This window comes from Rhipicephalus microplus, chromosome 2 (genome assembly GCF_043290135.1).
Source record: "Rhipicephalus microplus isolate Deutch F79 chromosome 2, USDA_Rmic, whole genome shotgun sequence".
In the NCBI taxonomy this organism is placed as follows: Eukaryota; Metazoa; Arthropoda; class Arachnida; order Ixodida; family Ixodidae; genus Rhipicephalus; species Rhipicephalus microplus.
This window is the reverse complement of record NC_134701.1, coordinates 247,189,208-247,204,236: the sequence shown is the minus strand read 5'-3', so window position 1 is coordinate 247,204,236 and position 15,029 is coordinate 247,189,208. Positions and strand designations below refer to the sequence as shown.

Sequence of the window (15,029 nt, the reverse complement as noted above, 5' to 3'; positions counted from 1 at the left end):
TAGACGTACAGCAAGGTATATATAAACTGGTAGCGTAACTTCTATAGAAGCCCATGGATCATGTAGTCCGGAGCTCGTTGCCACCGTCGCCATCTACACGAGGAGGGGACAACTAACAGCAAAAAAACAATAAAAATATAACATGACGTCACAACAAAAAGCGGTAGCGACGTCACGCATTTGCTATACACGGCGCGAAATCGAAAATTATCTTAACTCTTGACATTTTACGTGCCATTATTAATACACAACTTTATTGCGCCTCACTTGTGTCTCGCTAATTGCATGCGAGAGGTAAAACAAAGAATAAGACAACAAAGACTGGGAAAGCAAAGTTGTTTTATTAGCCAAATAACGTACTTGAAATATGCACGAGAAACTTCGCAGAGGTAATTGTGAGACAACTGCGCACTAACACAATAGCATAACAGCTCTACAACTCACGTTGTCCAATTTTAAAAAACAACTGCAGTGAGACAGCAGCTTTGAAAATATAGCTTTGGCAGCCGTAGAGTACAGCGTCTCGTTGCTTAGCGTGTCGTGTTCACCGTCACCACAGGTGAGGGCACACCGGCCATGCATCAGCGATAGCAGTCGGCCGTCCCAGGAGCGACTCTCGACACATTCTGTGAGCTAGTTGGGCTCTGAAATGCCAGACCAGTAAACAGCGCATAAAATATAAGTAAACTATTTAAGGTACACACGAAACCACCACGGAAAAGCGAGTGATGCCTCGTTAGCCTGTCAGTGCACCGATCTCACACGCTAAACTAACACAAGCTCCAAGGCAAAACTTGTGGCTCAAGTTACCAGACTACCTGCATGTGCCCGCTGTTTCTGAGACTAAACGAACAAAATCGGCCGCTCAACCACATACCAAAGACTGAAGTGTGCTTAAAGTAATCTACAAATTTTTTGTAACAAATAAAATGAAAATGGTTGAAAATAACCGCTTAAATAATTTTTTGTTTTCAATATTTGTCTTCCCCTCACCTAGTCGTGCTTCAATCGTCACGTGGTTATTGATGTCTGTCGCAATAGGTTTCGGACGACTTTTCTTTCACACTTCCGAGACCTATTTATTTAGATTAACTTTCCGTACAGTATATTCGCGGGATCGAATCGTGGCTTCGGTGGCTGCATTTCTGATGGAGGCGGAAATGTCGTAGGCCCGTGTACTCAGATTCGGGTGCACGTTAAAGAACCCCAGGGGGTCAAAATTTCCGGAGCCCTCCATTACGGCGTCTCTCATAATGATATGGTGGTTTTGGGACGTTAAACTCCACATATGAATCAAAGAACAGACCAGGTTGCCCCTAGCATGCTTGGATCTCTTCGCAAGATGCCCCCGCAAACAATGCTCTTACTGCACTTTTTAGATGACCTATGGCTCGATCGTTGCGTTTTTCCCCCTCCAGGACCACAACTCATCATCGTCATCATCACATATTCACAACCACCACCACACTGATAAAAATATTGTTTTATAGTTATTGTGTGCCTAAAGGAGGTGACGCGGGTTTTCTTTTCACGCATGGACGCGGATGAACGCTACAAAATCAAGGACATGTGTGAGCTCTGCTATAATATTTCTCCCTCACAACTCCCCAAAATGTAGTTTCGGTCCTTTTTTTTTATTTCGAACTTGACGTTTGGTTTCATCTACAAGGGGCAATCTCAGGCACATAGGAACGAAGCGATATGGTATCAAAATTTTTAAGTGACTAGTCAATTCTAGCACTGAAGCAAATAGGACCGTTTCTGAACTCGGTATTCGATAATTTTGAATACTCACACAGCTCTCACCAGCGCTCACCCTGTCCTTTTTTTTTTCAATTTCTTATAGAAACCATATTCATTCTTCAGGTTACTTTGAATATTTTTCTTCCTTACTCATCCTTCATGGACTGGCCCCTGTTGCGAGCAAGTGGATTAGACTTGGAACCAGAACTGGAAGAAGAAGGAAGAAGAAGAAGTGGATCGCAACGAAACTATGGACGTCTGGTTGCGCCAAGATGTTGAGGAACCAACCAACCAACGTCTGGATCGGAGCGGTTGCGGTGCCGAAACCAGAAGCCTCAGCGACCACCTGCCGGAACAGCCGCCTGGTTGCTCTGCTTACGTGCCTAACCAGACTGCGGTCAGAAAAGGGGCCAGCGAGAGGCGCCCTTCCGATGGCACCGAAGAGGTATACGATTGTGGGCGGGCGGACAGACAGGGTAGGAATGAGGATGTACACCAGCATTAATTACACCTGTATCTATCCAACCATAGTTCAATACACAGTGTTATGGCTAGGCAGGTCCTTTACCATAATGGCGACCAATGGTCCATGATGGTGCATTCTAAGAACTCTTCGCTTCCTACTTTTACCCTCGAAAAGACCAAACTCAAAGGCAAGCCGCTGTAAGCAGCCCTTCATTTGTTTTACTTTTGCATCCTTTAGGCGGCTTGATTTCCTTCGTACTCGTCTAATGCGGAGGGGGCATGGGGCTAATGAAAAACCCTGAGCATGCCAATAGGTGGAATAGCACCTACTTATCTCGGTCAAGTCACAGTGATTTTTCTCCTGGGACTTGGATGAGTCAGGGAAAACTGGAGGAGTGCTCATTTGCCTTGTCACGTTTGATTTCGTAAATGAGATGGCTGCATTAACTTGTTTTTGGGCTTTTTTGAATTGAAAGCTTTTAATTATGTAAATTGTTTCCATTCTTTTTCCCATCTTATATCCCCTATATCTATGTGTTTCCCTGTAATTGCCTGGGATTGCTGAACATTGTATTCCTGCTTCTCTAATCATGAAGGAATGTAAAGGCACAATGTGGGCTCATAAAACAAACTTGAAGAAAATGCGCTTTCACTCCGAAACAAGGAATAAGGAAACAGGCGCAGTCTGCAGAGTTGCAATTGATTGGTATACTTTACAACCCCGTATTCGGGTGGGCGCCACGGCTAACATCTCGCAACTTTTGACTTCTGCTTTGGCGCAATATGCAGCCATTGTTTATGGTATTTGTAAATAAAGCACACTATTTCCAGGCTGCTCTTTCATATAAACCTATGCTCGTATGCGTCTTTCCCCCACCAGCAGAATGATGCGTGAAGTGGCGTAGTTAATGCATGTTGGCAAACGTATTACTATCTGCTTGCTCATGCTGCCCCCCCCCCCCCATCTATGCTGATTATACAAGCTAGTTTTAGAATCTGGTTCACAGCGTGTGTGGTCGTAGGAACTTCACAAAAAAGCATAGATCCGCGTCAAACTTAAGGTGGACTGTTCATATCCACCAGGTTTGACTAGCTGAAGCTCGACTGGCATTGTGTGAGCTCTAGTAGACATGTTCGACCAGCGATTTTAAGTAAAAACTGCCTAAGTGCGTAATGTTCATTTACTTGTTAGGCTGTGGTGTTCCAAAATTACTGTGTATACGGCAAAGACTCTAACTATGTTGCATAAACTGTTCGCACGGCACATTCAATTTATCACAATTTCCTATTTTATATGTAGGCTATTTGTCGCCTGAAGACAACAAAGAGAAAACAATTGTGCTTTCATTTCTATGGTCCTTATACAGAATAGTATAATTCATTGTTTTAAACAGTACGCATAATACCACGCCTCTTCAACATGGCCAAAAATTTGGCGTTAAAATTAAATGACGTGGCTACTTTGGCTACTATAAGCTTGCGTTCTGGCTCATTTTTAAATCGACCAGCAGCAACATTGGGTGGTGTGTGTTTCTTTAGTGTGTCTGTCCGTGAACGTGGTTCCAGAGTATGTTCCAGAATATGTCCAAAACAATTTGTATATGTACTTCAGAGTATTTGTATATTGGGTGTTTGGGTATATTAGGTGAGCATTAAGTGACAATTCCGATGCACATTGCTGGAAACCTTGTGATTCAAAGCGATGGCGATTCTTTTATACTCGAACACTATTGAACTGTATTCATTAATCCACAAGATGCCAGAAATTGAGCTTATTCTACGGGTTGATATCCTCGATTGTCTACTTGCCGTTTTTAGTCACTTAGTTTATTAACAACGTTTTTGTACCTCTCTGTTTATCGTGCATGATGGTAGATCAACAAAAAATAAAAAAACGCAAGTTCAGTGCTACTAGAAATTAGAAGCGACAGTCTATTCTGTCGAGTTCATCTACAAGGGATATCATCGCGCAATTTTTTTTGGCACAGTTGAGACGTAAAAACGCGTGCATTTTGTTCAGCGTGATAAAAATAAGGTTGGCACGACAAAAAAAAATAACTTGTGTTTACGTAAAACAATGAGTCCCTAAAAATTCCGCCATGTATGATGCTGTTTCACACGACTTCTGTTTTGACGGCAGTGTTATGTGCATATATAACCACGCTGATGTTCGTGCGATTCCCGTTATCACAGGGTGGCGTGAGACGAAACATGATCATCTCACTAGTCGCCAGCATGGTCCTTTCAGTCGCCATCTACGTAATGTGGCACGTGCTCGAGGTCTCGTACCGGCACAAGGCCGGAGTTCTGGTCAGGGCTGAGGACGACGGTACGACGAGGCCGAAGAAGGATAACGTACGATCGACGCCACAAACCGCGCCCTCTTTCATCTGCACGTCACCCAGCTGCGAACAGTTCTCCAGCATCTTCCAGGACGCGCTGTCATACGACGAGGAACCCTGTTCGGACTTCTACCAGTTCGTCTGCAAGCGCTGGAGCGCGCGGCTGCCGCACGAATACACTGTCAAGGCGCAACACCTGCACCGCATCATCGCGGTCATGCGCCGCGTCCTCGACACCCTCCCGCACTCCACGGCATCCAGCTCCTCAGAGGAGAAGGCGGCCGATCTCTACTGGGTCTGCATGCGGCCAGAGGCCAACGTGGAAGCGCTCCGAGAGTTCATGCGCGTAGAAGGCGTCGCCTTCGATGACGACGAGCCGGGCGAGCACCCGCTGAAGCGCATCGTGCACCTGAACGTCCGCTATGGCTTCGAGACCGTCTTCAACATCGGGCGAGGGCAGAGTGCCACCGCCGCCGAGTGTAGCGGCGCCAAGTGGACGTTCGTCTTGGAGAAAGTCGACGTCCACGCGTACGCGCCCTTTGTTGAAGAGCTGACGAGCAGCGTCCACTTCATCCGGAAGGCGTTCGCGATAGTGACCGGGAAGGACATTCCTGCTGAAATGCTTCGCGACATCATCAGCGTTGACGCGTTCGTGGTGAACCTGCTTCACCAGTTTTCCTGGTTGCCCATGAGAAACGTGTTTCAGCTCGGGAAAGGTGGCTTCTTCGCAGGTAATGTGACTGTGGCCGACATGTTTCTCTACCTGGGCGAGTCGCTGCGCATCCAGTTCGACGTACAGGATTGCATAGTGGTCGCATCAATCCACATTATTCGGCTTCTGGAAGAGGTTCTTGCAAAATTTAGCACGACCCAATTGAACAGGTGAGAAATGAGTCAACTCTCAACAATGTTTGTTTACTTATTCTTTTTGTAGCGGCACATATGTTCTTCCTTGACCAGTTATTTCTGTTATTTCATTCCCTATGAACTAATCATTTCCTGACCTCGGAGATTAGTTAATATTGTAGCGATGCTGACGCCGACAGGTTAAAAAAACAAGCGTCTTTATTAGGGCGAACTTGTGCCCACGATTCTAAAAACTATGGTCGTCAAGTTCGAGTAGCCGAGTGGCACAGATCCGACTATCTTCCTCTTCCTCGTTGTTGGAACGTACGAACGCGTGGCGCATGCCAGCCGAGCCGGGTCTTGCTGGTGCTGGTGCCACGATGATTGTGGCGGGCTACTTGAATGTGGCGAACCTGTCGCAGCATTGCCCCCCTCCTCAGACGCATCGTCCCGATGCTTAAGACAGTGAAAAGATACACGCACACTCTCACTCGTTTTTCGACGATCTGTCATGATAGGGCTTCATGCGGACTACGTGGACTACTTCCGTGGGATTTCGGCGTCTTGAACTCACGTGTCCAGCAGATCTAACTTCATAAGTGACGTTGCTGATACGGTTGAGTACTTCATAAGGGCCGAAGTATCGGCAAAGAAGCTTTTCAGAGAGTCCGCGGCGGCGCACTGGTATTCATATCCACACTTTGTCACCGGGATGATAAAGTGTGTCACTGCGTCGCTTGTTGTAGCGACTAGAATCGACGTGCTGTTGGTGGCGTATTCGGTATCTTGCCATTTGCCGTGCTTCTTCGGCTCTTTGCAAGAAGTCATCTAAGTCAGGTGGATAGCTGCTTTCGTCCTGTAGTGGCAACATGGCATCCAGCGGGGTGGTCACTTTTCGGCCGAATACTAGTTCGAAAGGGGCAACGTGGGTTGTTTCTTGAACGGCTGTATTATATGCGAATGTTACGTAGGGTAATATTTCATCCCACTTTTTATGTTCAACATCAACATACATTGATAGCATGTCGGTCAGAGTTCTGTTGAGGTGTTCGGTTAAGCCATTTGACTGAGGGTGATACGCCGTTGTTCTTCTGTGATCGGTATTTGTCATGCGCATCAGGCATTGCATTAGGTCTGCAGTAAATGCGGTGCCCCGATCCGTAATAACGACGATGGGCGCACCATGTCTGAGCACTATGTTTTTCACAAAGAACTTGGCGACTTTGGCAGCTGTCGCACTGTATAGAGAGTCAGTTTCAGCATAACGGGTGAGATAGTCTGTGTCTACGACTATCCATTTCTTGCCTGCACACGATGTCGGCAAAGGTCCTAGGAAGTCCATGCCGACTTGTTGAAATGGGGCATCTGGAGGGTCTATTGGCTGGAGAAGGCCGGCTGGTTTTACGGGTGGAGTTTTGCACCGTTGACATTGACAACAAGTTTTCACGTAGCGCTGCACTGATGCGAGCAACTTAGGCCAATAGTATTTCAGGCGAATCCTGGCGAATGTTCGGCTCACACCCACGTGTCTAGATGTTGGCTCGTCGTGGCATGCGTGCAGAATTTCCTCTCGCATGGCTGTGGGCACGACTAGTAAAAACGTTTCACCATTAGGTTCGAAGTTCCTCCTGTAAAGGACACTTCCTCGAAGGCAGAACGCGGAGAGCCCTCTGGAGAATATGCGAGAGACTTGAACGTCGAGACCCTGCAGGGGTTGTATAAGTGCCAGCAAATCCGGGTCATCTCGTTGTAGTTGAGCGATTTTGGATGTGTCGACAACGCCTAGAAACGGGAAGTCTTCCTCTTCAGGTACACTTGGATCGACGGGAGAGCGTGACAGGCAGTCGGCATCGCTGTGTTTCCTTCCAGATTTGTACACGACCGTAATGTCATACTCCTGCAGCCTAAGGCTCCATCTTGCTAGTCAACCTGACGGGTCCTTGAGATTTGCCAGCCAGCATAGAGCATGGTGGTCACTGACAGCCCTGAACGGTCTACCATAAAGGTAGGGTCGAAACTTGTTTGTGGCCCAGATGACTGCGAGGCACTCTTTTTCAGTTGCAGAGTAGTTTGCCTCAGCTTTTGATAGTTTGCGGCTGGCATAGGCTAACACTTTCTCTTGACCATTTTGCCACTGGACAAGGATGGCGCCGAGGCCGACATTGCTGGCATCGGTATGGACTTCAGTGTCGGCTGTCTCATCAAAATGGGCAAGTATTGGTGAACCCTGTAATCGTTTCCTTAATTCGTCAAAAGCTTTCTGTTGTTCGCTTTCCCACGTGAAGGGCACGTCGTCTTTTGTCAGTTTTGTAAGAGGTTCCGCAATCTTTGAGAAGTTTTCCACAAATCGTCTATAATAGGCACATAAACCCAAAAATCGACGCACTGACTTTTTGTCTCTGGGTGTAGGGAACCTCTGAACAGCGGCTGTCTTTTCGGGATCGGGACGAACACCATCGGAACTAATGACATGTCCAAGGAATCGCAGCTCTTCGAAGCCGAAGTGGCATTTTTCGGGTTTGATTGTCAATTTCGCTGACCGGATGGCTTCCAATACTGTGCGTAGTCGCTCTAGATGTTTGTCGAACGTTGCAGAGAATACCACTACGTCATCCAAATACACTAGGCATGACTGCCATTTCAATCCGGCGAGGACAGTGTCCATCATTCGCTGGAACGTCGCTGGTGCGGAACATAGGCCGAATGGAAGCGCCTTGAATTCGTAGAGGCCATCTGGTGTTACGAATGCCGTTTTTTCACGGTCCCGCTCGTCGACCTCTATTTGCCAATATCCGCTTTTCATATCTAAGGAGGAAAAAAACTTTGCGGATCGCAACCGATCTAGTGTGTCGTCGATACGTGGCAAGGGGTAGACATCTCGTTTAGTTACACTGTTCAGTTTTCTGTAGTCGACGCAGAATCTTAGTGTGTTGTCTTTTTTTCTTAACGAGCACTACGGGAGACGCCCATGGACTATTCGAAGGCTGGATGACATCATCAGAAAGCATCTCCTCCACTTGCTTCTTGATAATTTCCCGTTCTTTCTGTGACACCCGATATGGATGCTGGCATATAGGCCTCGTGTCGTCTTGCGTTATAATTCGGTGTTTCGTGATTGACGTGCGCTGGACCTTCGAGGTACTTGAAAAGCAATCAGAGAATTCTTTTACCAAGGCGTAAATCTGTTTCTTCTGACTGTCCGGAAGGCTCTGATTGACGGTCACGGATGTGTCGATGTTGCAGGCCACTGGTCGAGTGGTTGATGTCGTTAAGCTGCATAGTTCAGTCGCCATACAGAAGTCGTGTAAATAGGCGATAGCCGTGCCCTGAGCGATGTGTTGAAGCTCATTGGAGAAATTTGTGAGTAGGACATCTGCACGGCCATTCGTCAAGTGAACAAGACCCCTAGCTACGCAGACACCTTTGTTCAAAAACAGTCCTACATTTGTATCCGCTATGCCTTCGCGGTTGTACAATGCATCATTTTCTACGAGCACCATTATACTGCAGCGTGGCGGCACAGTTACGTCATCATGAACAACGCGTAGAGCAGTTAGGCGTCGTTCCTCAGATTCCTCCACAGGTATAGCTCGTTCAGTCGAAAACGACACGCTGGACCTACGCAGGTTAATTACGGCGCCATTAGCTCGCAAAAAATCCATTCCTATAATGAGTTCTCTTGAACATTCTGGCAGCACAATGAAATCGACCACGTAAATAAAGCCCCGTATTTCAAGTCTTGCAGTGCATCTGCCAAGGGGCGTAATAATGTGACCGCCTGCCGTGCGTATCTGCGATCCACTCCACTGTGTCACAACTTTGTTTAGCTTTTTCACCATCTTGTGACTTATCACTGAATAATCAGCACCGGTGTCGACTAAGGCATTCAGCTCCCATCCTTCCATTCTCAACCGCAAATCTGAAGTAACGTTTTCGTTGCTGCACCCATCTACCGGAAATACACCGTCATCACTCTCAAACCAAACTGGAGGATCTTCGTAACTGACGTTATCAGCGGCCTCACCTCCACAGGTCGCTTGCTTCAGTTTTCCGGGTGTGGACTTGGAGAGCGATGACCAGGCTGCCTTGAAGGTGTACGTGGGCTGGATGACCGGTAGCGCATAGGCGATGGTGACCGTGACCGGTGTTGGCGTAGAGTTGGCGAGTTCTGGCGCGTCGACAAGTACTCCTCAATATCCGCTGGTCGTTCGCCGTTTCGGGGGCACGGTGCATATGACGGGAAGCCTCTTAATCCAGCCTGTCGGTAAGGACAGAATCTGTACAGATGACCCGCTTCCCCACAATGAAAACACAGAGGCCTGTGCTCGTGATCACGCCAGACGTCACTTTTCCTGGGCCTACGCTCCACATAGTGATGTGCGCTACGTGCTCCTGGGGGCAGATAGGTAGCTTTTGGTTCCCGTGGACGAGGTGCGCTGCGTGCCGCAGGTGGGAGAGGAGTCGTCGCCATCGCAACTGCTGCATTGCTGTGTACCGTGGGTTGTCTGACAACCTCAGAGTATGTTCGGATAGGTCGAACCGGCTGCAGCTCACGCTCTGGCTCTCGTATCACCTGCCTCAGTTCGTCACGAACAACGTCCGTAACAGATAGTGCAGTTGAAGTCTGGGGCATATGCAGTCTGCTCAGTTCTTCTCTGATAACTGATCTAATTAGCTCTCGCAGGGCTTCAACGTCGTTTCGCACGCCTCCGGGGAATACCTGTGCAGATGCGCAGTTAAGATTCCGGTTGTACTGCCGAGCCCGCTGTTCCAGTGTTTTTTCGATGGCCGTCGCTTCCGAGTAAAACTCAGCAACCGTGCTCGGAGGGTTGCGGACGAGAACGGCGAACAGCTCTTGCTTCACTCCACGCATTAGATGGCGCACCTTCTTATCCTCAGCCATGTTGTAATCCGCACGCTTGAACAGGCGGACCATGTCCTCAATGTACATAGCAGCACTCTCGTTCGTTAGCTGGTTCCTCGATTGAAGAGCTGCCTCCGCTTTTTCTTTCCGGTCTATTTTCGCGAACGTAGCCACCGCTTGTCGTCGAAATACCTCCCAGGTAGACAACGAGGCTTCATGGTTCTCAAACCATGTCTTCGCGAAGTCTTCCAGGGCGAAGTATACGCGACGGAGCTTCTCTCTTTCGTCCCATCCATTCAAGCTCGCTACTCTCTCGAACAGGTCCAACCAATCTTCAACATCCTCGTACGAGTCGCCGTGGAAAACTGGTGGCTGGTGTGGTTGGCTAATGAACACTTGTGCCGGTGTTACCTGGCTAGTCATAGTGGTGGCATCCATCGTTTGAATTCCCCTTGGTGTGAAGTGAAGAGGACCGAACTCAGGTGAGTCACCTCGAAGACGGCGACTTGCCCTCTGGTGTACAGGAGTCACTTCCACGGGGTTGATACGCTGGTCGTCGGGGCTACGCTGTCTTGAGCTCGCGGGGCTTCGGTTCATAACCCAGCACTTCCACCAGAAATGTAGCGATGCTGACGCCGACAGGTTAAAAAAACAAGCGTCTTTATTAGGGCGAACTTGTGCCCACGATTCTAAAAACTATGGTCGTCAAGTTCGAGTAGCCGAGTGGCACAGATCCGACTATCTTCCTCTTCCTCGTTGTTGGAACGTACGAACGCGTGGCGCATGCCAGCCGAGCCGGGTCTTGCTGGTGCTGGTGCCACGATGATTGTGGCGGGCTACTTGAATGTGGCGAACCTGTCGCAGCAATATGTTCACTTGAGCTAAGGCGTCCTATAGGTGTATGACATTAGAAATTTAGCTGTGCTGGACCATGTCACGTATAATAGCTGAACGCGCCAAAAATAATCGCATCGATATATATTATGATTCATATCCATTATACAGCTTGCCGAGTCTCGTCTATCTAGAGGAACACTACCACGAGGGGATAGAGGTCGGCGGCTACTCAATCATCTGACCACTGACGTACCTGGAGGAAAATGGTGGTGGTGGGAATGGTGGCTTCAACCCCACCCCCTTCTCAGTCATATCCTTTCTCAATTTCGAACACACGCACTCATACAAACGCACGCACGAACATACATAAAGGGTGTTCAACCCGCCCCCGTTCCTCCCAAAATTTTCTGGCTATATCCTTGGTCTTGAAGAAAGACTTGCCTCGATAATATTGTTTTACGGTTCATGATGTTGTCACAGGTACGTGCAGTGGTCGGGACTGAAGCGGATCTTGCCCATCGCCTATCCGTCTATCATGGCGCCAGTGGAGCTTCGGCACTTCTACTGCTACACCATGCTGGAACGGTTGCTGCGCTACGCGCTGTCTAGAAGGTTCCTGGAAAGCGTCGTGGTGCCCGAAGGTCGCGCGACGCGCGAAGCCTCGACCATGATCAGTGTCATTCTACGATCGGCTCTTTCATTCGTCGACGACAATAGCTGGATGAGTATGGGCCAGAAGGTCGGCATTCATCTAGAGCTTGCCAAGAACATCCGAGTCTTGGGCTACCCTGACTTACAAGACCTTGGTAAGGGAAAGAATGTGTGCCTCGGTGGAAATATAGCATTGCTGTACTGCAGCACGTACTTCTCGGGTAGGTCGATGAGCGTCAAAATGGAAAGTGGCGCGAGTTAGTGTTGAACCGCTTGCGGGAAACACGAGATCATAACGAATGCGTAAAAATGGGTCTTATGTTCTGAAGATGCGCAGGTACAATTTCAGGTTTAGTGAAGCACAGATAAAACGGTATTGTTGACGATAGTTATAGCGCGAGAACAAAACGACAACACAGAGACAAGAAGGGCACGAAATACACGAGCGCTCGTGTCCATCGTGTCCTTCTTGTCTCTGTGTCGTCGTTTTGTTCTCGCGCTATAACTATCGTCATGCCATAACAATTAGCCCAAGCTGCCACACTTCTAAGGTATAGTTGAGTTATTGTAGTGAGCTTGAATGATGTTATTGATGTCACTACGGATAGACAGCATTTGGCAACAAAGTGATCATTCGATAGCACTAAGACTAGTCGTCAATGACCAAAAAGTGGCCAAGTCAATGTAGTGCTAGCCTAATATAACCAGTGTTTGTAGTAGCTGGCTCAGGGAGGCATCTAGTCGAGAACAGTTGAACTCAGCAAGATGTCATCTACATCGTGGACATCATAGCCCGCTGCCGGAGATTGGTGCAGAAAGCTAACGAAGAAAGTTCAACAGAACCATCGGGGCAGGCTCATGCTCATACTGAAAACAGTCAAAGACAAAAAAGTGTACAGTGTACTTATCATGCTTTCTAAATGCCGGGATCAGTGAACGCTAAAAAGTGATGTATCTTGTACCTCCAGATTGCCTGCATGAGTACTCTGAGAACGTGAGCAGTGCCAATGCCCTTCTGTCTTGGGCGGCAGCGGCGTCGACAATCAGGGCATGCCAGCTGAGCAGGACTTCGTCGTCTGGTCTTACCTTGTACCCAATGAGCACGGATGTGACGTTTAGCTCGCAAGCACACACGCTGTCCGTGCCCGCGGTGTTGTTGATGCCACCTTTCTTTGGCTCCGAGGGCCTTCCTGGCATCAACAATGGGGCCCTGGGTTCGGCCGCATCCAGCGCACTCATGGGACTCCTGGCGGTCTCTTTGTCAAGGGGCCAACAACTTTCGGGGACAGACGACAGTGGAGGCGGCTTCAGCAGCCGATTAGTAAGACTATCAGTTGAATACCCGATAGCCAAGACAGTGTGAATGCCGGAATGGGCGGGTATCACGAAGCGCAAATAGAACGAAATCTCGCTATTGTATTTGCACACATAAAGAATTGGTTCTTCAGAGCGGTCAGATATTCATTTCTTTTCAAATCCTGTGATGTGCAGCAACGGTTGTCGGTGCCTGCAAAGCGAGGAGTTTAGATGAATGTAAGGCAATGAGTATAGTCGTCATTTGAGCGCAAGATACGTTTTTGTTGTCTCAGCCGACGTGGTATGCAGTTTTCAAAGCGACTGTGTATATCGAATGAAAAGGAGCCTCTTTCTGCGTCATTCCAAAGATATGTTGTTCAGAAATTAGGGCGCTGAATACTTGGTTTGCTATAGGAAGTTAATATTTTGAAAATATTTTTACCTAATTCACTTCACGTTTTATATTCAAGTGTTTCAAGTTGATAGTTTTTTTGTTTGTATTTCTTAAATAGCGTAGAATTCTTGCGCCCAGGCATATGTATTCAGGTTTATCAGAACATAGATGAACTGGTGAATGATTACGCTGAGGTCCATGAAGCAAAATTAACTGAAATGAGCCTCAGACATAGTGAGAGTCTATGACGCAGCACTGACGATTGTATATTATTGAATACATTGCACCTTAATCGCATAGGTTCAGGTAAATCAAACCTTCAGCCCTTATCTGTCAAGACTGCGTTGTTCTGGCGCTTGTTGCCTTGGCATACCGACTTTTACAGTTCTCCTACAGGGTGGACAACGCGTACACATCTGTGATGCAGAAATTCACGCGTTGTTGGATAGTTCGAGATGCACTACCTAAAGGACACGCAGTCGCCGCAGTGTGCTTGACTATAAGGGCCCTGAACGTCGTGTCTGCTCTATTATAACTGCATGGTTTCTCATTGGTTGATTTGTACAGTAAATCTAGAATGAAAAGCGTCAACACAGGCAGGCACAAACTGCGTTGATTCAATTCAGGAAGGGAAAACATATCGCAGATGATTACAATTAGGGTCGGGCCTCTACATTTGTCAAGTTTGCTGTGGTATAGAACACTATATTTAGGGATTTCGACAGAAACGCTAGGGCATACACTCTAGTGCTCAGAATCACTATGGCAGACCACTGTTCTTGGCAGAAATGAGAATGTCTGTACAACCGCAGCTCTAATGCGCTATGATAACCCACAGGAATGCTTGAAAAAGTCCTACCAGGAAGATATGGGAGCCAACCTGGGCGCGTTAAACGAGATGGCCGCGCTGGCAGATTTCGTAGGCTTACTGCCAGCCTATCGGGCCTTCGTCTCAACGGCGTCCGCGCAGCGGCTGAAGGGCCTCGAATGGATGACCGAAGAGCAGCTGTTCTTCGTGGCCTTCTGCTACCAGCAGTGCGAGAATGTGGGTGACCAGCGGTCCTCCACGGCCCCCTTCCGCTGCAACGTGCCCCTCAAACACACGCCGCAGTTTTCGGACGCTTTCAACTGCTCGACTGGATCTCCGATGGTTTCTCCCAAGCGGTGCACTTTCTGGGACGAAGATTGGTCGAGATCCGGGGCGCTAATCCAGACGAAGTCATTGTCATCTCACTTGGGCGCACCGAGGCCATCCCACTATTGAGAACCGCAATTGCTGCCCAACAATGCCTATTACGTCAACAATGTAATATTAACACAAAGAAAAGGTCCGCTATTGCTTGCCACACGCAGCAATTGTTATGCGATGTTTTAATCGATGAAAACGAAGAATCCTATTTGTGAAGCTTCTGTGGCACGTTTATTGCAGCGCTTCTTGTTTGCTGTGAACGCCTATAGTCATTTTGTTTTCGAGCATAGTAATTCGCTTGTTGCTCACGCTAACGTTTATTTTGTTGGTAACTGTGACCATGTGTCGACATAGCTTTGTACTGCTGAGCTTTGTTTCCTCTTTCGAATGGTGTTTCGTTCT

At 48.0% G+C, this 15,029-nt stretch overlaps 1 protein-coding gene across 1 annotated transcript; it reads left to right on the top strand.

Moving 5' to 3' along the window:
* Positions 1-1,993: 1,993 nt before the first annotated feature.
* LOC119169312 (neprilysin-2) lies at positions 1,994-14,702 on the top strand. Its single transcript, XM_037420424.2, has 5 exons — positions 1,994-2,188; positions 4,402-5,432; positions 11,578-11,903; positions 12,717-13,069; positions 14,277-14,702. Exons 1-5 carry the CDS (start codon positions 1,994-1,996, stop codon positions 14,700-14,702), a joined length of 2,331 nt encoding a protein of 776 aa, XP_037276321.2.
* The last annotated feature ends 327 nt before the right edge of the window (positions 14,703-15,029 follow it).

What these genes read in the sequence shown, in the direction of transcription:
- LOC119169312 (XM_037420424.2), top strand. Translation starts at nt 1,994, where the DNA reads ATGGACGTCTGGTTGCGCCAAGATGTTGAGGAACCAACCAACCAACGT. An exon ending in CTTCCGATGGCACCGAAGAG is followed by an intron (nt 2,189 to 4,401) that starts GTATACGATTGT and finishes CCGTTATCACAG; the next exon opens with GGTGGCGTGAGACGAAACAT. An exon ending in CCCTGACTTACAAGACCTTG is followed by an intron (nt 11,904 to 12,716) that starts GTAAGGGAAAGA and finishes TTGTACCTCCAG; the next exon opens with ATTGCCTGCATGAGTACTCT.